General features: G+C 42.4%; 1 protein-coding gene across 2 annotated transcripts in view; it reads right to left on the bottom strand.

Annotated features, from left to right (window-relative positions):
* The window catches only part of PSME4 (proteasome activator subunit 4), a 43,007-nt gene extending 20,563 nt beyond the window's left edge, over positions 1–22,444 (bottom strand). Inside the window, exons 1-18 of one of the 2 annotated variants that reach the window (XM_079323886.1) lie at positions 21,988–22,444; positions 16,449–16,589; positions 15,872–15,988; positions 14,343–14,402; positions 11,546–11,590; positions 10,752–10,901; positions 10,002–10,065; positions 7,780–7,854; positions 7,539–7,661; positions 7,067–7,159; positions 5,910–6,175; positions 4,329–4,515; positions 3,597–3,686; positions 2,578–2,642; positions 2,327–2,477; positions 1,116–1,214; positions 693–762; positions 392–459 (exon numbers count right to left, since the gene is read on the bottom strand). In XM_079323886.1, coding sequence (XP_079180012.1) covers positions 392–459; positions 693–762; positions 1,116–1,214; positions 2,327–2,477; positions 2,578–2,642; positions 3,597–3,686; positions 4,329–4,515; positions 5,910–6,175; positions 7,067–7,159; positions 7,539–7,661; positions 7,780–7,854; positions 10,002–10,065; positions 10,752–10,901; positions 11,546–11,590; positions 14,343–14,402; positions 15,872–15,988; positions 16,449–16,589; positions 21,988–22,160 — 2,037 coding nt within the window. In that variant the 5' untranslated portion in view covers positions 22,161–22,444. The remainder of the gene's footprint in view (positions 1–391; positions 460–692; positions 763–1,115; positions 1,215–2,326; positions 2,478–2,577; positions 2,643–3,596; positions 3,687–4,328; positions 4,516–5,909; positions 6,176–7,066; positions 7,160–7,538; positions 7,662–7,779; positions 7,855–10,001; positions 10,066–10,751; positions 10,902–11,545; positions 11,591–14,342; positions 14,403–15,871; positions 15,989–16,448; positions 16,590–21,987) is intronic. The other variant, XM_079323887.1, reaches the window with a different exon arrangement.
* Positions 22,445–24,090: the final 1,646 nt, after the last annotated feature.

The raw sequence follows: 24,090 nt of genomic DNA, 5'->3' as shown, positions 1-24,090 counted from the left end.
TGGGGGCACAGAGACACATGGTAAACATCAGCCTGCTGCTGCAGGGCTGGACAGGCTCCCACTGGACCTGCACACAAACTTGTGCTTCCACACCTTTCATCTGCTTCATCCCAGCCTGAATTTTCTTCTTATGTTTCTCCCTGCACTGATGTCTCTTCTTTCACTCCCCCTCGATAACTGCTTTTATTTCATTCCACATGCAACACTGTTTATTTGCTTCAAACAACAGCCACTCATGTTGCATTCACAGTTAGGTGAAAACCACAAGCTCTCCAGGGCCGTTCACACAACATTCACATTGCTTTAACAGAACTTTATTTTTTCCTCCTTTCAGGGGCATTAAGAAGGATACACTGACACACAGGCACAGGAAGAAGATTTTTGGGAATACCTCTGATAAAAGCTGAAGATTCCAGAGCAGCTCCTTATCTAGCTCTTCATCATGTAATACATCATCATCTAGAGGAAAAAGGGATAAGCACTGCTGTCACCACACTGCAGCCAAGTTTCCCAAACAAGCTGCCTCAGAATCCACACGTTCCACCCCAAAACCTGACTCCCAACCCTCCAACTCACACTGCACCCATGTCCAGCTGGAAGTCACTTTAGCCAAGGTACCATCCTGAAACTGAGGAATGACTGACACATTTCAAATTGCCACATTTTTAAGACTGGAAATGTTAGAAACTTACTGCCTGTGAGGTGAGTTATGACGTTGCAGCAATGTGGTACAAAAAGCTTCAAGGACTCCTCGGGGCGGCACTGCAAACAGCACCACAAAAAGTCCATTTAAAACAAAATACCTGAGGGAACTCAGCACACACACTGATAAACATCAAATAATAGATAGAATCCCAACTCCAATTCAACATACACTCAGCCTGATTTCATAATTCTCAGTCAATAAAACCTAAATTTAACATAAATGCAGGATAAATATGGCATGAATAAACCTCCTGAGATAATATTATGTCTTCTAAAATTGGCTGGTTGCATATAGCAGTAAGAGCCACCTGTATTTACATGAAAAAAATGGGTATTACATAGGAAAAAGCAACAGCATTAGCTATTTTCTGTCTTAAAGAGGGAGTGAAGTTAAGAGGATTTTCTCTCACTTTTACTGCAGCTCGGCACATATCGGCAACCATTCGACCAGCAACTCTTGTCTCAAATATGTTTGAAACAGCAAAGTTAAAAACCTTCTCCAAGGCAACCTAAAATAAATGAGGACAAAAATGGAGATTGCTTTAAAAGAATACCCCAAAATATTTGATGTTGCACAGAAGACACTATCTCTACATAACCATGATTCTTTTAAACCAGAAACCCACAATTCACATGGAAAAAAAAAAAATCAGAATAGAGAGACAGAGAAAGCAGCTCTGTGGAAAGCCTGAAATGTTCTCTTTGGGAAGAGAGGAGGTAGATAACTCCTGATGACTAATATAAGTTTAGGGTGATTCTGAAAAACTACACAGAAAATGTTTTCCAGGAATAAGTCACAGGCTGATGACAGGAAAACTTATTTCACATGTCACAGCAAAGGAAAGTCAAGAAATCCCTTGGTTAACAAATAAATAGGGGGTTAATTAGCACCTATATAAGTAGCTTTAAAGCAGATTATTTCCATCCAACACCTTGCAAGGCAAGCTCAACTATATAAAATGTAGATCCCACAAATACTTTAATAATGGACAAACAGGAAAAATACAAATTAAATACTTAACGATAACAAATAATTAACTTAAGATTTGCATTTACCAAAAGATTCCAAATAGAAATCATACTCAAGTGATAATGTTCAAAATGTACAAAACCTGGCACCACCAAGTATGTTTTTATTTAAACAGAAATATGGTAACCCAAACTAGAGGGAAAGAAGCTGTCCATGAAATAACCTGGATTCTCCATCCTCTCCCTCTGAGTTATTTTAATCCAGGTAATTTTTCTGATCCCATTAACCACACAGTTCCCTGAACAGCCTCTGGCCCAGCTGAAGAAGTGGCAGGGAGGGGGAGAGAAAAGGAAAGCAGAGGTTTGGGTGGGTCAGCATCACCAAGACATGAAAATCCACCACCTAAACTGATACAGGGATAAAACAAACTGCTGGAATGATTTCTTCTTGTGTTTAGGAGTTTGCAGGAGAGCTCTGTAGGATGTAGATAAAATCATCAACCAAACTGACACAAATTCAAGCTGCCCCCTCAGGCCTTTCCTTGGTTAAATATGGAAGTGCACATTCAGCAAGGAAGGAAGAATTTGAACATACCAGTTGTTGCCAAAATCAAGTTTCCTAGAAGAAATGAAAAGCCCATGTTCTACATACCTTAAAGATATCCTTTGAACACTGGGTAAGGATTGTACTGAAAGTAGAAGAGAGACCCAGTTCCACCAGACTCTCCAAATGAGTCATTTTCTCTGTTTCAGTCTCCTCTCTGGTTTGTTCTAAAGTGCTGCTCTCTATAAGTCCAAAACACCTACACAAATAAACCCAGGAAGTACAGGGTTAATAAGTGAAAGTGGGAGGTTTTAATAAGTTCTTCATGCCAAGCTTTCCCCTTTCCTGATCTCACTCACCTATCCATGAACTGCAGCACAAAATCCTCAAATTCAGCAGATGCAGAGCACAATTCTCTCTCCACCTACAGTTTTCCAACAAAAAGGAAACACATCAGGTTGGCTTGTATTAAGTAAACAAAGTTGATTTCCTTTTTTAACTACTTACAATGTCCAAGTGAGAGCATCCTCCAGTGCATTTCTCACCACACAGACTCAAGTGCTCCAAGAAACAATGATTACATGTTCCTGACACTGTCCTGTCCCAATTTCCTAGCCTGGATGTGTATCCAAATAACCTCTCTGGTGAAATCAGGTCTGCCTCCATGGATACAACCTTTGGCCTCACCACTGATCCTCCTTTGCAGCAGGAGGTCAGTGAGTGCCAGGGGTGCTGCCAGACCTGCTCTACTGGCAGAGATTTACCTGAAATACTCACTGAACCAACTCCTCTTCATTTCTGAGCACTACAGCTCTGAAGCAATGAAATCCACCTTTCAATTTGGGCAGCCTGCAGCTCTCTCAGCTACAGAGTGTCCCCAGGAGCAAACAGGTGTGGTGATAAGGGGGATAACACTCACTGCCTAATACCATTACTATCTCCTAACTGGAAGAGATTAACAAGTAACTGGAGGGAAAGCAGCAGAATCTCAATCAGGGAAGGGAAGCAGGACTTTAAGGAGGAGCAGGGGTTTCTTTAGGAAGAAAACAGCCCTGAGAAATGAAGGAAATTAACATCTACTGCACTATTTAAAATAACTGCAGAGTCCAACATCCTCCTCAAGGCAGGGAAAGCTCCAAGTGCAATGACACCACACAGGGCCCTGAGCCATTTAGTTTTAACATAAAAACATTAAATTGCCTGAATTTAACATTCTCTACAACAAGCTGTGACTAAGAACCATTGCTAAACCTATTTTCACACTGGCATCAGCTCCACTGATAGAAACAAACAGGATTCATATCTTAGCATATGCTGCTAGAAATTAAATTGAAAATTAAGTGACAGCTTTGCTTTTACACCAACCCAGCACTCTTACCTCTGAAAGATCATCTCTTTCTTGCAATACAGATGAACAATCTACTAAAGGCACCAGAGTAGAAAATGTTGCAATGAACTGGAATGTTATCTGTTGAGAGATACAAACAGCTCTTTAATGAGTGTTATTGTAGCATTGAAAAGCTTTTACAGTTAAGGTATAGGATCTAAAAAAAATTAAACTAAAATAAATAAATAAAAAAGCTCAGTTCTTCCACCCTAAAACTTCAACAGCTATTTCAGATTTCATATATAACAGGCAGCACTGTAAAAAAATCAGCCTCAATTTTCTAACTGGCATAGCCATTATTCTGTGCTGAACTTTAAAGCTACAAAACCCCAATATTTACATTGTTTTAAGTCATTCAGTAAGAATTTCTACAAAAATGGACTTTTATAACTTAATATAATTAAAACCTAGTGATAAAGGGCTTCCTTTTGATCTCAAGACTAAGAATATTTACTAGGAGCTGTGAAGCAGCTATTTGATCCTGTTTTTCAGAACAGCCCAAAAAAATCAGTACAATGCTTATCACAACCACTTTGCACTGCTAAATGAGCCAAAGAAGCTTGTAATATTAAATTTTCAGGAGTAAAATTGTGCAAAAAAAACCCCAAAAAACTTGATAGATTCTAGACACAGGAGTAGTTACCTGCTGCTAGAGAAACATAAAAATATTTCTATATAAAATATTAGTTAGGTAACAAAAAAAGGCAGTATTTGCCCACTCACCATGCACTTGCTGAAGTCATTTGGGTCCACCCCAGGCAAGGCTCTCATCAGCAGAGGTAGCATGTGTGTGGGACCCTCAGGAAACCACTTCCCCCCAGACACCAGGCTCCGAGCTACTCCAATGACACAGCTCAGGGTGGCTGTCAGCTGGTGAGGCTCTGTCAGGGTCTCAAGTGCAGGATATGTTCTGGAAAATGGGAGGCAGGCAGATTGGCTACAGTAATGTTTCTAAAGCCTTCAGAGAAAATAGAAGTGCACATGGGATTTGTTGACAAATAAATGTCATGTTTGCAAAATTGCTTTCTCATCATTTCCCAAAAGATTTAATATTGTTTTGTTACAATGCTCTTTCCATTGGATCAGTTCAGGATTAAAGACCTTCTGAGCAGCTGCAGCAGAGGAATTAGGAAGTGCCTGTGCTCCTGCATCCAAAGCCACTGTGATTTCCCTGTTTGGACTCAGAGGCAATGCCAGCTCTAGGGCTCTTGTGGCAAACATGAAAACATGCCTTGGCTGCCTCTACACAGAGAGGGGATCTCTTACTTCATGTTACACTCAAGTCCAGACTTCTTTATCAAACCTGGGAAGTTACTGTGACTTTTAAACCTTTTTATTTATTTTTTTTAAACACTTAACACTTTCTAAGCAAACTGCATACCAACACTTCCTGCTGTTACCAACAGCCTCCAGCTCAGACAGGAGTCACAGAGCTACCCCTGCCCTACATCACCCAAATCTCCTGGAACTGCAGCCAAGGCAAACATTCCAGGGATAGTCTCAACTACAGAAAGGGCAGCCCTAGCCAGCACTGCTGCCTTGCTTGGGTGTTTTGTAAAAGAGTGGATTTATCAAGATTTTACAAACAGCTGAGTCAGAGAGGTGTGGAGCCCAGGGAGAGGGAAGGGCTCTTCAATCAAACTCATTCCTCTGCTGTTTTGTTAAAGCACAAAAGGCTGCATAGGGAATACAGATGGGGGCTAAGAGGAAAGCTTTCAGTGGAGCACTTTTCTTTGGGAATTTCAGACATCAAGCCATTAGGAGCAGTACAAACCAAGTATTTCCCCAGGGCACACAGTCTGACAAAGTCAGCAATGCCAGTGATTTTAAACAACCTGTAACATGCTCTGATCCAAGCAGAAATATAAAATATATCCTTATTGCTACACAACATCCTGTGTATCTGGCACCTACCAGGTGGCTTATGAATAAAGGATGCAAAGCTGCCTTTTCAACTGATCCACCCACAATCTGATACAAAATGCTCTCAGAAATGCAAGTCACCTGAGGACTGCCTACCCTAAAGCACACGAGCTGTCAACAGCTTCCAGAACTATGCCACTTGCCAGGTGTTTAAAAAAAAGAAAAAAACCCCAACCAAACAACAAACAAATCAAATTAATTAAAAAATCGACTTCTCCCTTCCTCCCATTCTAACTGAGGTGACTGCTCAGGAGGGTGCATCAGCAGCTCCTCTCAGTGCAGGATTCATTCACAGCAAGCAATTCATTTATTATTTAACATGACTGCTTTTCCTATTTATCTCTTGGGGAAGGATTGTTGCAGCACTCCTGCAAAACTCACTTCTCAAGTACGGGTGGGATGACTAATTCAGGACGCATCAGTGCCAGGTTCTGCAGGGCCTGGGCAGCCTCCAGGCTGCCAGTTTTGCTGAACATGGCCAGGAGGACAGGCTGGATGATGCACTGCACGAAGTCTGTCACGTCCTGGTCTGTGAGTTTGTGGCTCTCAGGGACAGGAGTCAGCCAGGTCACCTTCTTGTAGCGCTCGCGGTGTAATCGCCGCACCACGCTGCTGGGCAGCCTCTGCAGCAGCTTCATCAGCTTGTTCTGGGAACACACCACAAATGCTGCTCAGGGCCTTTGGCAGCTGCACAACCCGAGCTGCTCAGGGCACAACAGAAAATGAGTGAGGCAAGACCTTGGAATTGCACAGATACAATAAAGGAGCACTCAGAGGAGATCTAAAATACCACGTTCAGAATTTGTCGCTAAACTTCGTTTCCCAAAGTATCACTAATTGTGCTGCCAGCACTGGACCTTATGGTTGAAAAAGTCATAAAAATCACATAAAAATTATTTACATATTTAGGACATCTTTGGGAGCATTCCCTGCACATTCACAAGTAAGCAAGTATTCAAGAACAAGCCAGCTGCCTCGGCACTGCTGTGACCAGCCTTGCTGTTTTAATCTGTTTTCCACCAGCTATCACAGGGATATCCTTACATTCTTTAACAGAAAACTGCTCTAGTTACACAATCAAAAAAATTAAGTTTCAAACTAGACTGCATTAAAAATCCTTTTTGCTTTGTTTAATAGAATCACAGAATAGTTTGGGTTGGAAGTGACCTCAAAGCTCATGCAGTTCCAAGCTCCTGCCAGGGGCAGGGACACCTTCCACTAGACTAAGTTGCCCCAAGGCCCATCTTATATTTCCATAACTTAGAGGCAGTAGGTAAAAAAAAAAAAGTGACATCACACAGGTAGTACTGATGGTGTGTGCCAGCCTCATTTCAAGTGCCAGCTTCTTTTTCCTGGCTGTATCTAAATTAGATGTCTTGTTCTGCAGCTCTGCACTGACATGAGAACAGGAGCAGGGTTTGAATCGTGGATCTGATAATCCAAGGCTCCAAGCACCACACATGAACACACAATCTGGAGCTGACAGGCTGAAATGCCAGCCAAAGTTCTTGTCCTGCCACCCAAAGCACTCGACTCACCAGCCAGCGCCCGTTATTCGAGGGGTGGTAGAAAGAGGCAATGCTGTTGAACAAGCCAGACAAGTGCTTCTGCACCAGCTTACTGGGTCCACCCTGAAACAAAGAAAGCACTCAGTTTTATCCCACAGACCAAGACAAAACCAACAGGTAACAGCAGCACGAGGCACGGGTGTGTTAAGTACCACATCACATCCCACCCTCAGCTCAGCACTAGCAGCAAATTCTCTCCATCCCATCTGCTGAGGTTCACACTCACACAGGTGCCTGCTCCTTTCCCAAATGCCACTGCCAGCAGCTGTGACACAAACCCCATCCCACACTGACAGTGGAACAATGGACTTGACAACACAACTTGGGCAAAGAAGTCCAAACCACACTTCTGCAGTGAGCTCAGCAGAACAAATATTCATCCTAAATATGGATTTAAAGCTCTGAATTCATGTTTGTTCCACTTTATGAAGTGGTTACTCACCATCATGGCTGTGATCCACATGACTGCATGTCCTACATCGTAAGCATTTGTTAAGAATCTTGGAACAACCACCTGATTGCTTCCCACTGGCAGATTTAAACTCCTCAAAATCCTAGTAAAAATCTGACAGGAAGAAAAACAAACATTGGCATACATGAATTTTCTAATCCAAAGGTGTTTTAAAAAACCAAACCCATCAAGCAAGGTAAGTAAGGCGTATCATGAAATGAGCACTAATTACCTTTGGTACATATGGATCCCAGTCTATGTACCCAATGTTGTCAGTGGCCAAGCGAGCAAAAAGATTGACTAGATGCTGAAAACAACCAGAAAAAAGGGAATATTCATTAGAATATATTGAGAGTAAAAGATGCAAAGCCCTCCAGCTACTTCACACACACAAGATAAAAGCTACCCATGGCAATAAAAGCACTTGGGAAGGGAGATTTCACTCCAAGTGTTTCACTGGCCTAAAATAGTATTTGTACAGAGACATGGAAGGAAAATTCCACCAACTCATCCATCTAGCTTTTCCCAACATTTAGTTGTTTAGGACAATTAGTTCCTGCAGGATCCATCCTACTCAGAGTGTCCTGCTGGCTGTCACATTTGTGTGCTTTGGTTTAAACCATCAGTGGCTTGTAAAGGTCACAGGCATCAGCTGTCAGCTGGGAGGGCAGTCTGTGACTGCCCATGAAGAATTAGACACTCCATCACCAGAAGACAGCCCCAGGAGTCCAAAAAGGAACTGGAAGATGTGCTCAGGAAAGATAGTTATCAGGACAGAACCAAACAAAAAAAAAAAAAAAAAGGAGAAGAAGTCTCACTCTTGTGTCCTGATGATGAAAAGCACATCACCCACCAACTCTGCTTTTAGGAGCTTCTTCAAATCAGCAAAGACCTGCCAGGCTCTTGATGCTTGATCAGTGTTTTGAAGCAATGACAAAGCCAAAAGGAAGGGCCCTCAATAATCCTGCCTAATTCTCAGACAGATAGGCCAGAGGAACAGGTCACCTCTCAGGCTGAAGGACATGACAGCTTTGGAAAACCCCCAAGTTCAATTCAGGACCTCAGACACAGCCTGAAGACAAGGGTTACATCTTCTGTAATGGTCTGCCTTTTTCATTTGGTCTGAGGAAATACCCACTGAAAAGGATCCTTACTGTGCACACAAGGAATTATTCCACAGCTCCCCTTCAAACAGCAAGCCTAATTCCTGCCAAAGCAAGCTGAGGAAAAGCTTGCAGCATACAGAGGCTTAAATTGGATTGCAGAGTCAGAACCCATGTGTCTAATTATCTGCATCCCAGCCTGATGGAATGAACCTGACTTTAGGAAATGGACATGACAGAAAAGCAAACAAGAAGTGAAAGCTTTGGGGAAAAAAAGCAAGCAAACTGTCAGAATACAGTGAAAGAGGGAAAAACTATCAGAGATAAGTTGTGAAAGAGTGGTGATGATTATTTGTTACACAGTTTGACAGAAACAAACTAATTCATGATGTTCAAGTGCAGGCTGTCACAGTTCTGTCAGAAGGAACAGACAGGATTGTGATTTTTTTTTTTTGAGGGGGAACCATCAGAGAATCTCAAAACCATCTTTGGTATCTCCAGGGTTTGAATGTGGACCACTGCCAAGTGCTGGGCCCAAGGCTGCCTCCCTGGATTTGTGCTGGGAGGCAGGAAGACCCATGGAATGTGTGCTTTGGAAATCAGCTTTCTCCTCAGACAGGGAGAAGTTCTCCTTGTGTATCCAGGCAGGAGATTAGTAAAAGGAGCCAGATGGCCAATGAGCTTATGTTCATACTGAGCAGGGGAAAAAAAAACTGGGGATAGGCCAAGTTTCACTGCAGCAAAGCCAAGGCACAGCTCAGCTGACACCAACAGCACCTGAGCTCCAGAGGGAGGTTTTCACTTCCCAGCTTTGGACCTCCCCACATGGGACACACAGCAGGGGCTCACAGGTACATGGCAGACTATTTGCCTTGAAAGATACAGCCCAAGGGAATTTTTGGCCACAGGGAGTGCAGATTCCTTATTCTATCTCAAAGATGACAGCAGCTCATTGCAGTGAAGGCAAAACCACCATTCAAAATTAGGGAACATCCAAGATGTATTAAAGGACAGGACAGAAGTGTGACTCTAGAAATCACAACTGCACTTTGCATAATTTTAAGTATTAGCAGGCAGTCTGGAAAGTGCCAGCATTCCCAAGGCTGGAATGAAAAGCTGCCTGAGCTGGCCATTAGACAATGTTCACCAAGCACAACTGCAGTCTCATTTATTTAGACAGTAATTGCTTGCTAACAATAATGAAATTATTGTCTCTGCTTTCTTGTACTAGTTAAAGCAGAAGGGAAAAAAAATCCATTATATCACTGTTTGGCTTCAATTCCTTGCAAGCACATTGAAGGAATATTTAAATGAGGATTTATTCCAGTGTAGCTGAAAAGCAAATACTTACCCCTTCCCACTGGGGAAGATTTTGAACTGACACCCAAAGGCCTATAAATTCATCAAACCAAAGCCTGAAAGAAAACAGAAGCAAAATAATTTAAATACTGAGAAAGCTGCTCCCCTGCTCAATATTTATCCCTCACTTTGCCAGCTGTCTGCAGGAATTCATTGGTCCCTCAATTCATCCAGCAAGAACAGGGACCAACATGGACATGCTTTTATCACTTTGTCACTCACAGAGTATTCCCAAATCTGACTTAGTCCTTGCTTTTTATCTTTATTTCTCTTCTGACTTTTTTTTTTTTTAAACCTTCTTTCACACAATTGTCCCTCCAGGAGTTTCCTTATCTACTTCAGCTGTGCCATGCCAATACAGGTAAAGCAGATAAAAACAAGTGACACTTCATCCCCCTCCTCCTTGTACAGTGAAATTTGTCCCTTTTGATCAGTGGTCTCAGTGGCATTAACTCCTTCTCTGAATTCACCTGAGGCTAAGCCTGCAAACCCTCCACACCAGTCCCTGACTTCAATTCACCTTTACAAACTCCTCTTAATTCTATTTGGTTTGATTTGCTGTGTGCTTTATTCAGCAGGGAAGAGGGACTAAGATTCCTGCAGGTTACTGTCACCAGAGAAGCAGGTTGACAGTATTTCTGCCTTGAACCCCTGCCCAAAATGCTGCTGAAATCCAGCAGTGACTTTGAATCCCCCTGTAAAAGATGATTTATGGCATTTGGAACTCTTCAGTGCCACCTACTTGAAACCCTTGTGGTGAAGCTCAGGGGGAAGGGTGGTGGGCAGGAAGAGCTCAAAGTAGGTGATGGCCTTCTGCATGGTCACATCAAAGGGACACATCAAAGGCCTCCACTCATCCAGCATTTCTGCAGTGGCATCTTCTGGGAAATACCTGAGAACAAGGAAAACACTCAATCTGCACAGAACTGGCTTGAGAGCTTGCCTCTTTTTAAGCATATTGAAAACTAGCTATTAATTTGTCATAAATGTTCATTTTAGAGTAAAAACCATGTGTCCAGGGGCCAAAGGCAGGCAGCTCTCACCTCCAAAAACCTTCACAATACAGAGGTAAATCAAGGACATTGTGGTGCATCATTTTATTAAAAAGATTCCTGTCTTGTTGAGAAGAATCTGTACAATGCAAAACCATTTCACTGTGAAGGCTGATCCAAATCAAACAACTATTACTCATTTTGATGCAATATTAAAAAAAAAAAAATCACTTCAGGCACAAGGATCATTTATAGAAACATTACAGGAACAGTGTGATTTAATTTGTTTTTAAACACACTAAGTATGTATGCAATGCAGTATTTAAAATGCATATTAGGTACATTTTTTATACAACAGAATTATTGCAACCAAGGCTGTTAAAAAGGAAAAATAAACCTCAGAAATGTCTCAACACCAAGCTTTTACAGCAGCCAAGCAATGACAGGTAGGGAAGGGTCTTCTGGACACTTTTCCCCTCCTTCCCAAATTAATATTAAAGATACAAAAAAAATAAAAATTAAAAATCATGAAACAAACACTTACGGCCTGCAGCTCTTCACAAGTGTTTTCAGAACACTTTCTACAGAACTGAAACCAGAAAAGGAAATGTTAGCAATAACATATTACTAAATTGCAGAGACAGCATAAAACAACCAACCATTTGCTGACCTTTCCCTCCAGAGCTTAAGATAATGTTGATGCAATTAGATGTCTTCTTTGAACATGCATTAGCTAATTGCCTTCTCCACAGACCTAACTGCAGCAATCAAAATTGCTCTGCTCAACTCCTGGTCCTATTTTTTATACACTACTCTGGCATTTCCTGCATTTAAGTGAAGAGCTGCTATCATTTCATGGAAGTGAAATCTGAAATTTGAATGACATCCTGCATTTTGTCCACGAACAACCAGCAAAGTGACTTCTGGGGGAGATGAAAACATAGAAAAATGGGTTTGTGGAATTCATGAATATTAGTAAGATAAATAAAGGCAACTTGTTGGTTTTAGGCTTCAAAAAAACCCATATTTGTCCTTTTCAATGTGGTTTTGGGTTTTGTCCAGTGGTTCTAAGAAGAAATTAATAAATACCTTGTGCAAATCAAGGGTTATTTCACTTGAGTCCCTCCCAAGTAACAGCTGATTTTAAAAGTGCTTTCATCCACAGCAAGAACAATTATCTGAGAAATCATTTCAACACCTATTGTCACAGGATGCCATCAAACCTTTAAAAAGCCTAAATCTCAGAATAAACTCAAAGAATAAAAGGGAGGGGGAGCAGAGAGTGATCAACCAATGCACCAAGGTTGTAAATTGTCACCTTCTTCAAACCTTCCATTTATTACACAACCACCTTGACACTAACTTGCACTTTTACCCAGAAACGTTCCCTGAATGGAAAAAAAAAAATAAAAAAATGTTCTGGCAGAAGAAATTCTTACAATTTTTAGATATGGTTTCTCTAGAAATAGGAATATTGCACCCCTCATCCCAAATGAACATTGGAAAATAGTTTTCTGCTCAGAAAAAATGATGCCAATGTACCATCTTTAGAATTTTACCAAGATCAATTATTTTGAGACACATTAATACTGAACATGTACTATTGTCTCTCCAGGCTTACATGAAGTAAACTGATCCCATACAGGCAGGAGAAATAAAAAAATGGATAAATCACCATTTATCACTCAATACAAGCCAGTAAAAGCCCACCCAGCCCTCAGAGCATTGCTTCAGGCAAGCAGTGCTCTAGAAAATGCAAAATTATGTATATTTTATGCAACAGTGACAAAAGCAACTCAGGACCTCCCCCAGAAACAAAATTTCAAGCTAACCGACTCTAAAATGTGGAGAGGAAATTAAACAAAACAAAGTCATCAAACAAAAAGAAAACCAAACTCTACAGGAAGCTCAGGAAGATACTATCTTCAAGTGAATATTGTCCTTGAGGGAGTTAGAAAAAAGATAACAGTTGTTCCAAGAGCAGATAAATAAAGCATGAACCAGCACATTCCTTAAGAGCATTAAAAATTCACAAGATAAATGTTTGGGTGACAAAAGCAAACAAGCTCTCCCCAGACTATCATCACTCCACTCAAGGCAGCTCTCACTAAGGAAAAGCTGAAGGACAGGAATTTTAACAAATACTGAGGTCAGAGAGCAGTAAATTTTTAAAATTAATGAGTTTTCAGTCAGATCTCACCATCTGTCAGTGAGAGAGCGCAAAGGAGAAAGATGGGGATGTTCTCTCCTCTGTTCTGGTCACAAATTTAGGAATCCAGAAAACAGCAAGACAATTTTGTACCCAAGGGACTTTGATTCAAGAGTGTTCAAGTGCAGCCCAGCTACAGGAGATATCCTGGAATATTCCCATTAGGGGAATGGTAGGGAAGGACAGGACACCCACCAGACTTTTAACACCTATCACTCAGCTTTTTTGGCACTACAGGGTTATTTTCTTCTTTTGGAAAGGGTATGATGATACTGATTTGTAAGTTGGTGGGTTTTCCCCTCCTGCATTTACACAGAAAAACGTGTTTCAGTTAAAATGATTAATAGATAAACTGAGAGAATTATTACATTATCAAAAAGCAGTAAGACAAATTTCAGTTTTTGGGAGAAGGCCTGAAGGTAAAGTCTAGTCCTGAAGTGGACACTCCACCAGAACTTAAAATAAGACAATGGAAAGAGCAACCAGCTACAGTTTCACAAATTATTTTAGTGATCTCCTAACCAGAGTGAGCCACCTCTCACTGGATTAGTACAACTAAGCCCTTGTTTCTAAAAAAAACCCAAACAAAGCAAACCCCACTGCCACTTGCAACAGTTTTCTGCATTTATCATGCACCACAACTCCTGATAGTGTTTCCCTATAAAAAATCCCAGTGAACTCTTGACACAGAAGCCCTTGACAGCCCCAGGGTGGATTTTCCAGAAGCCATTATCTCACTGCTAAAGCACTTTCCATGATTTCATGGGATTTGAGAGGAAGGTACCTTCACCCTGTAAGGTGCTCCTGGTGATTTTATCCACAATCAAACACAACAATTGCTCCAATGGAAAACTCAGCTCTCATCTAAACCCCTGAAAAGTATTTGCTGGTTAAATTAGTTAGAACAGAGCCCTGGAGAGCCACTCCACACACACTGCCTGGGTCCCCCATTAGCAAGGTTTCCATCCAGTGTGACATTCTCATAACCAGTGGTGTCAGGTTAACATTGCCCTTCCAAATACAATTATTTATGCACAGAATTCCACCTGTGTGACAGTGTTACAGTCCAACCCAACATGCAGAAGGGACATTGGCCAGAGCTCAACAACAACAAAGAAAGAATCATTCTTACCACCTATGTAATACATTAAGCACAAATGTTTTAGGTGAAGACCAGCCTGGTCGATATGAACTGAATGTAAACAAAAATAAAATTCAATTAAAACAGGAGATTAATTAAACAGCTACAAATCAGCTTTTAAACTGCCCCTCAAGAAAGGATGAGCACTGTATGAGAAGGAATTGCACTGCATGCAGTGTCTGACAGGGAATGAAGTTAATAAAAGCTGAATGCTTCAGTCAGATCATCACAACAGAAACCTTCCTTCCTGCTTAACCTCCTTTATCCTCCTGAGAAACTTCCCTCCCCCCTACACACTGAGCAGTTACTCAACACCATCAACACCCAGAGCAAGGTGTACAGGTATAAAAATAAAAATAAAATAAAATAAATCAAGGAAGGCTCTGCTCTTTCACATTTTACCTACCATTACCAAAATAATTCAATTTAGCAAACTGATTCTTTTTGAGAAATTCAGCCTGAAGTGCTTCATAGATTTCATGTTCATGTTCCTGACCAGCAACAGGATCTTCCCCTCAGGAATCAGTGGCAATGCTTCAGCACCATTCAGCAAATTATTTTTTTGAAAGCAAAAGCAAATGAAGCACTTTCACCTGCATTTCTTGACATAAAGCTTCAATTCAACCAAAGATAATGCATTATCCATGTGCTATCTTTTATAATTTGTAATTTATAGAGCAAGACTTTCTCTGACTGGGATAATTATGAAAATTTTAAGTCTGAAAATCTGACAGATGGAGAGGGACTGACAGTGCAGAGAAAGCAAAGAAAGCAAGTTTTCATTTTTAAAATCAGCAGAACATGTCTAAAATTCTTAACTGGAGAAAATAAATCATTTCTCTCTATCGCAGCATCACTTGAGTAAATATGTGTATTTCCTATAGAAAATATTTCACTTTTCTTGGAGTGCAGACTGATTTATACCTGGATTCCAGATCCTGGGAATGATTACAGGACATATATTGAAGGGCAATGTAGTTTGTATATTTTCCCCCACAATTTTACTGTGTTATAGGAGAGAACAGCACACATTTAACTTAGTGCCTGTGCTGGTTTTGGCTGGGGAAAGTTAAAAGTTAATTTTATTCACATTATTCTCCATCTTTAGCTCAACTCACAAGTTTTCTCACTTTTACCCTTCCACTTCTCTCCCCAATCCACCAGGAAGGGCAGCAAGTGAGGCTCAGTTGCCAGCTGGGGTTAAACCACCATACTGTTAAATATTTCATCCTAAATTCATTAAACTGTGGGTTATCACCCTAAAATAAGACAAGCAAGACCTCTGTTGCAGTGTATTTAAATATTAATCACATTCATGAAGAAAAAAAACCAGCATGACAAACAGCAGAAGGAGATACATGATTCAGTGCAGCCCTGCATGCAATTATTGAAAGGTGCCTGGTGAAAATAGAAACAGAATATTTCCAGAATGTATCAAATCCCAGATATTAAAAGCACATTGCAAAGTATTTTAAAGCAGGTACTAACAGCCTATCAAATGCTTTAAAATGTGAACTTACTTGGGAAACCAATTTAATCCCAGATGTTCTGTTTTGGAGTACAATATCCTTTCCAACATTTCGTAGAGTGGTCGCCATGGTAACTCTAAATCATCCCTGGAAAGCAGTTCCTTTTTCCTAATAGGAAACAAAACACCAAGCACTTCAGGATTCAACACTGCCACAGACATGCTGCACATGGGAACACCCCCATCCCTGCTCCCAATCTGGCACAAACTCCAGGAAGGCCACTGGCAGCCTTCAGCACAAGTGACACTGTCAAGATTTTCCTGACTAAGAGGAATAAACATTATTGAGTTGTGAGCCAGTTTCCATCTTCTCCCTAACTGGGATTCAGCCTTAATTGTTGGCTCTCTGAGCTGACAGGGGAGGGAAACTGGCATTCTTCCCCTTTCAGTCCCACTCCTAAAGCTTTGAAAGGTGTTTGCACAAGAGAACCCTTTAACCACCAGCACTGCACAGGGCAGATAAGTGAAGTAACCTTTCAAAACTCTGCCACATGAAAGGCACAACGTTGAGCAAGAGATCAACTGTTCTGAGACAGAAGTTTCCACAGTCAGCAGAAAACTCTACTCACTTTAACAGGTTGATCAGCAGGCGTGCAAATCCTTGCATCATGCTGATCTCCAGCTTTGGAATTGTCACCAACTCATACAACAGTTTGATAAACAGCACGTGATCCTCCCTGCTGAATTTTCTCCCATACAGTCGGATGTATCTGCAAACCAAACACAAGGGGAGTCAGCAAGATTTTAAAACAGCCCATTTTACCCAAGACCTGAGCCAGAATCCCTCTGATTCCCTGTTTAGTGAAACAAAATGAAAACCTGGTTCTCAAAGCCCAACAAGTAAGAACCTGAAGACACACATCAAAGGAGAAGCAGTTAGAGGAAGAAAAAGAATGACCAAATAAAGTTTACAGCCCTCTAAGATTCTACAAACACTGTAACCTCATGGACAGGACACAACCCAGGAAGCTAAAATAACAGAAAGCATCAAGCCAAGCCCAAATCCAAGAGCTTCCAGAAAGGATGAAAGCTTGATTCAGACACTGAGCTTTGCTAGTGGTGTGTGCCACTAGCTTCAGCAAGGGTAAATCCATCAGACTCACTCCAGAAGAAGTGTTTGCTGGTTTTAACTTGAGACTGAAAAAAAATAAACATGCTTCAAGTCTGGAAAGATATTCTGCACCAGCAAAACCTACATAAAGTGCTAGCAGAACATTTTAGGTGTGGCACAACTGTAGATTGCTCTTCACTGGGAGGGAACTTCCCTTTTTATTACTGCTCTGACTATTCTTAAAGATGCATAAGAAAGCTGCCTTGCACTTCCCTTTTCCTGTCACATTCAAGGGGGGATGTTCACATTTGATGGGCATGTTCATTTCAACGTGCTGTACTTACTTTAAACACAGAAGGAAACAAACAAAATCCAGGATAACCCACTTTTCCACCACGGGAACCTAAATAATCTGGATTGACCAGAGACACTACCTACCTACAGAATTACACCACCAAGAGCTGAACACCTACACTTTTCACATGCCTAAAAAAGACATGCAGAATGAATCCTCAGGGAAAGAAAAATGGGAGAAACATGTATGATTGGGAAAAAAAAAAAAAATAAAGTAACTGCAGAAGCCTGGAAAATAAGTTTTAACTCCAAAGAAACACAGAGATCCAGTTTATCTGCCAGCATTGCTATATATAACTGAAAATAAAACGTTTGGCTGGTTCTCCTTTGTGACATTTGCTAACAACAGCTCTGCTACACAAAATGCTGTTTAATTAAGAAAGGAGTAAAGTACACAGAAACGTGCTGAACACAAAGATGTCACTTTGCCCAAGCAGCAGGATTTGATGCCAAATTGTTCCCATATTTTACAGCTGCTTTATGTAGGAGGAAGGCAGAGCTGAAAGGGGTCAATTATTTGTATTAATCCAGCTGAACATTTAGGCAGTGGCAAAAAATAAATACTTCTAGAAAGGGCTGCTCAGCCTTTTCCTCAAAATTAAACATGAGAAATCTGTCAGAGTGGAACTGCAATAATTTCAGAATTTCCCTTCAGAAGAGATGAAATATCACCATTGCTAAATAAAATAATATTCACAACGTCATGAACCCTGAAGGATGTCCAGGGGTTAATCAGACTATAGATAAAGTTCATCATAGAAATGGTGTCTCTTCAGGATAATTGGGTTATTTGGGTAAAAAATAATTGCAGAACTAAAAATAAATAAAATAAAAGATAAGACTTCTGAAAGCAGACAATACTACATTTAAGATGACACCTGAAATCTTAAATCCACTGCCTTTTTGATTCCTTTGAGTTTTTACAAGTTCTTATCCTGCAAAAAGGATAAAATTCTTGTCCTCCATTGTTCAGCTACATGGAAAAAAACACCCCAAAACCAACATATAAAACACACCCACACAACATAAAAAGCATGATTAAGAAGTGAAAATTCTATTTCCAACTCCAGCCTTTCTGTACAGAGCACAGGGTCCCAGGAGATTACAAAAAAAAAAAATAAAAAAAGAAAGAAAGAAAACCATCCAGCCAATTCCCCAATCTCAGAGTGCTGGGTATCCAATCTCTCCCTCCACAAGTACAATAGGCCTATTTTTAGGAAGTGAACTATGGTATCATGTGGCCATCCTAAACTGCCCTAGAAAGTTGGCTGCTCTGCTACAGTTAAAAATTCCCTCTCCTCCAGAAGCTGAGCAGCACACTCCCCTGAATTCCTGCCTCTCCACATGCCTTTCCCAGCACACAGGACAGGATCATGGCTGGTTTAAAGCCTGGTTTCTAATAAATGATGTGAAAAATAATGAATCATGCCCAGCAGGACTGCTGAAATCACATGTACATGTACACAGCACACACATCCCTCACACAGCCAAAGAAAGCTGCTGTTTCCCTGATAAAGATGTCAACCAAGATTTGGAGGCAATAGTGATTAAAATAGTTGGCAAAGTCCCATGGAGACATCTCCATCCTCACTGTAACTTTGTGTCCTGTCACTCTCCCTCCAAACTGTTGAGTTGCCTTTTTTCCACACCTTCCAGCAAGACAGTTGAGTGTCATTTTATAAGTCTACAGCTGACAAGCACATAAAATAACATTGTCAGGGGCAGCAATTGAGTCCTTCATCTTCCCACACCCCTGACTGCTGGAGCAGAAAGCACAGAAAGGCATTTGTGTGTTTGCCTGGCAGCAGAGTTAACTCCATGTACAGTAACCATGAAATGGATTACATTAATATGTCCATTTATTGACTATGTTGAGGGTTTTTTCTTTTTATTTTTAGAAAAATCTATACATCATAAAAGAGGGAGAAGTTGAGACAATGTATACTGCTGACCTGAAGACCATAAAAAAAATTATGGAGCAAGACCAGTTGAGCAAATTATTTTGATGCTTTTCCCACACAGGCTGTGGCAAGCTGAGATTTGCTATTCTACTTTCACAACTGGTTAGTATTTTACAAGCTTTTACCAGACAAAGTTGGAGGAATCTTGGAGCAATTATTACAGATTTAACTGCCAGTGTTTGGGGCAAGTTTTACCTGCTTCAGGAGCCTCATCAAATCATAAGTTACTTTCCTCAGAGGAGAGAAAGTTCTCCCACCACAGTCCACACACATCCCAAAAGAACCAGGTGCCACCACTGAAAATGACCCATAAAAGAATTATTCAATCAGCTTACAGACATTATGTCAGATAAACTCCTATTCTGCCTCTTTTCTGTCCCCTCCCTGCTCAGTTGGTGACATCAGACAGCTGAAACAGCTGGTCTGAAGATAAATATGTGCAAGTCATGGTTCCAGCTGCAGGGGGTATAAAACATACACAATTCAGCTGTCACCATGAAAGAGTACTCAATTTTTTTTATTCAGAAAAAGATCTGAGTTTCACTTTCATTCTCTCTTGTGGCACAGAGCTGTAAAAAGCTGAGGAGGTGCAACTATGCAGGTGTATCATCTGTATGCCACTGTTTGCTCTGCTCATTCCTATGTACACATATCCCAGTTTGTATTAACATCTGGATCTGTACCACAAATAAAGATATAAATTATTGCACAGAATACTGCAAGAATTCTGGCCTTTGCAATCCAGACATTGGCAACTAATCTAAGCAATTATCATGCCCCTATGAACATTATGAGCATTTTCTTTTTATTAATTATAGCTTTTTTCAGGAGGGAAAAAAAGAGGCAAGTCAATTTGGAGATGAGTGCCTGACTACCAAGAGACAGTAGAAAATTGGATTGTACTGCCATGAACACCACAGAGCTGGAAATGTTTTACCTACATCTGAACCTTGGCTACTGCATTTCACAGAATGACAGAATGGTTTGGGTGGGAAGTGACCTTAAAGCCCGTCCAGAGCCACGCCCTGCCACGGGCTAAGGACAACTCCCACTATCCCAGGGTGCTCCAAGCCCTGTGCACACTTCCAGGGATCCAGGGGCAGCCACAGCTTCTTTTAGCCTTTCTTTTAGCCTTTCATTTATCCCTAGAAGTACTTTGTCAAGTCAAACCGAGCAGCAGCACATCTCTCACATTAACTACACCAGCTTATTTTTTACACCAAGCCCACTGTTTCCTTCCCTGCCCACACCAAACACACTCAGAGCCTCCCTGTATCTAAAATGCCACAAAGAAAATCTTGGTACTCACAGGCATCAGACAAGCTGCAAACACTCACAATGAATTCAGACTTCAAAGTGTAGGTGTAAAACCACAAATTGGAGCCTGCTGACCTTTCTGTGATTCATAAAGCAGCACAGCAGTGGTTCCCAACAGGCCAAATTCAGTGCCCTGGAGCCTGAAGTGGTAACAGCAATTGCCATTTACAGAGTGAGCAACAGGGTGATTCTAAGGCACACTTGGAATGAATTTTTGTGCCTATTCAGCCTGTTTAGCTAAAGCTCATCTTTCTCACAGTAGGGACACCTGAGTTTATCTCAACTGGGTGGGAAAAGGAAGTTCCCCCACAGGTGAAGGCAACAGGTACCACTGAAACCAGGATGAGTTGGCAGATGGCTGGGGGGGTGGAAAGGGAAGCAGTGCTGAAGTGGTTCCAAGCAGGTTCAAACTGTCACATAACACAAACATGTGAGTCATTTTGCAACCACCACTGTAATTCTATCTAAGACTGCCTCTTGGGAAACAGAAAGACACTTACATTCCAATACAGCCGTAAGCAACTGACAAATGTATATTAAATTCTAAACTGTTATGGTAAAAAAAGGACTTATATAAGTGAGAAGTTGTAAATAAGTGAGTGTTTTGAAACGGTTCACAACACACGTACTTTGCTGCTTCTGGCACACAGGAAACGCTGTTCGTGAAGGCACACACAGCATTTAGCAACAAACACCATAAACATCCACAGAATTTACCGATTGGAGCTACAGGACTCACTGTCATATGATGCCATACCCAGTGCCAGAGCGTCCCGAATAAAACAGGGTCAAGTGTACTTCGTAAAATTCACCAGAAGAAACTCGGTGCTATCTATGAAACCACTGTGTAAAAACCACCTTGCCAGCACACACGGCACGGCCAACACCAGCACGAACTGATGTACAGCCAAGATATCAAGGGCACCAGCGGTGTTTACACAGCATTAAGCCAGAATTTAATCCTGCCAGCTCTGACCCAGCAAATTGCCCGTCTTGAGAAACACTTCGTGTCCCTATAGCAGAAGTTACACGGAGATTGTATCAACCGCAACTTGCTTAAGAAGGGGAGAGGTGGAACAGGTGGCCGAACGGGCATTAAAAAACATACACGTATTAAAAATAAAAGCACAAGTTAAACGCTCGCAGAATTGGGAAGTCCCAGGGGCGGCAGGCGAGCTCTCGCGGCCGGAGCCACCTTTGTCCCGGTTTCCGACGTGGAAGCGCCGGCCCTGTGCGAGGCAGGGACGGGACAGCGGCCGGGAGCCCCGGCCCGGCCCGGCCGGGCGCCCACGGTTCCGTTATGCGGGAGGCGCTCCCGGCGGGCAGGGCACGGCTCGGCTCGGCACGGCGAAGCCAAGCAAAGCAGGGCAGGGCAAGGACGCGCCGCTCGCAGCCCGAGGCCCCGCTCCCCGTCCCGACACTCACGTCGAGAGCTTCCTGGTCCAGAAGAGCCCGCCGGGCCAGAGCTCCTGCAGCTGCACGGCGCGGGCCAGGTTGCCCTTGATGTGCTCCAGGAAGCGGGCGGCCTCCGCCTCCAGGCGCTCGCCATAGGGCAGCAGCTTGTTGTAGACGATCTCCTTCTGCGGCGGCCGGGCCATGTCGGCGCTGCCCGGGGAGGGCCGGTGACCGCGGCCGCCGCGCCCCGCCCGCCCCGCTGGGCTCCGCGCCGCTCACTTCCGGCGGAAGGCGGGCCCGGGGCGGCTCCGGGCGCTCGGCGGGCACCGGGCCGCGCTGTGTGCCTGCGCCCCGGCGGCGGCGCGGCCCGAGGCTCAGCTCGCGCTCCGCGGCTCTGCGGTTTGCTCAGAAGCCCTTCTCCTCCCGCTGCCGCCGGCTGGGCGCGCAGCTCGGGGCGAGAACATCCGCCCGCGCTGTCACCGGGAGGGGATCGCTGGTTCTCGCTCAGAAGCGCTCGGTGCGAGGCGGGGACGGGGCGGCGCTGCAGATAACGGGGCAGTCCCATCCCCGCACAGGTGCGGGGACAATTCCCACACCGGACAGACGCACTCGGTGCCGCGGTCCGGCTGACACGGGGTGATCATCTCCGCCAGCCTAATTGAGTCGCTCTAATTAGCCCCGGAGTTTGATAGCAGATTGCGCGGCTGCCTAAGAGGCTTATTTGAAATAATAACGCTAGTCAGGAGCGCAGAGCTCGCCCGCGGGCCGTGGGTGTGGGATAAACTGCTGAGGGATATGTGATAACAACACTGATAGCTGTTATCTCCAGCTGTCCTAATATAATTGAATTTCCCCTCAAGAGTTACATCGTGGCCGTACAACAGCTGCAAACTGATTAGATTTAGAGCTACTGACAAGGGCAAATCCTGTTTTCTGATCGTTAGGCTCAAACTAGCTCTGCTTAAAATTAAAAAAAAAAAAAAAAATTAAGATAGCTAACTAAATTCTGGAACACGATAGGGAGAGGAGAAACACCACAGAAAACCTGTGGCAGGCAAAGGCATCGTGGCATCTTCCTGAGGAGTGCACTTCCATCATCTACTTCCTTCACCCTCCTAGACCTGTATCTTTAATAAAGGAAGGATCAGGATTTTAGTATCCCATCCTTCTGAAATACTCTTCCATTCCTAGAAGATTTTGTATCACATTTATCAACTTTTACATGATTACAAAATAGCTTCACTAAAATTGTTGCCATCTTTCACTGGGACTTTACAGTTGTGTTGCCTCATGTCTTGCGAGGCAAAACAATTCAGAGATGAATCTCTGCCCTTTACTGGCATGAGTTTAAAATGAAACTTGATCATGGCCAGCTTTCTGTGGGGATGAAGTACATCTTGGTTTAGCATAAACAGTACAAAATGAACAGTTTTATCACCAATTCAATCAAGGATAAATTGGCACAAAAGCTGTAATAAACAATATCTGTGGTTAGTGAAAAGGGTAAGTGAAAATATGTGTGCATTGAAACTGAAAAGTCTAAAATTACTTATCTTCTGCCACTTAGAGGCAACTCTCGATAATCACAATGGTGATTTCTTCAGACATTTCCAATGTGGGAAAGTGTTTGTGAAATTTGAAGCACGCAAAGTTTTTTTGGACTTGGAGGGGGAAAAAAATTCAAAATTCTAGCTCAATTTTCTGAAAGTGAAGTTGGCAGATACATCAGGAGCTTCACAGCTGCGCTCTGTTGCTTTGTAGCCATGTTATAAAAACTTACTCCTGCTCTTCCTAACCCAAGTTAAAACTAAGCCTTGATTTTCCAGGCATTTTGGGGTGAATGAACACCTCTGACATCAGGGAGCTGTTCTGTCTGAGCCAACAGGCTCAGCTGTGGCCTCAGACACATGAAGGGTTAAACACTCACTTTGGGGGAAAACATGCCAAGTTATGCCATCAGCACCTCTGAGCCATCCTGCTAACTCATCTAATCTCCATTTCAGAGTGAAACAAGGGGAGATTCCTGCTCCATTCATAATTACATACCTGTAGTGCTTGCTTTTTGAATGCATTTTCTGCATGTTGATTCATTTACTAATTATTAAAAAACAAACCCTAATCCTTTCCCCTCCC

The sequence above is a fragment of the Erithacus rubecula genome (genome assembly GCF_903797595.1).
Source record: "Erithacus rubecula genome assembly, chromosome: 2".
Classification (NCBI taxonomy): domain Eukaryota; kingdom Metazoa; phylum Chordata; class Aves; order Passeriformes; family Muscicapidae; genus Erithacus; species Erithacus rubecula.
Note: the sequence above shows the minus strand (reverse complement) of the source record. Positions and strands in the feature narration are given on the sequence as shown.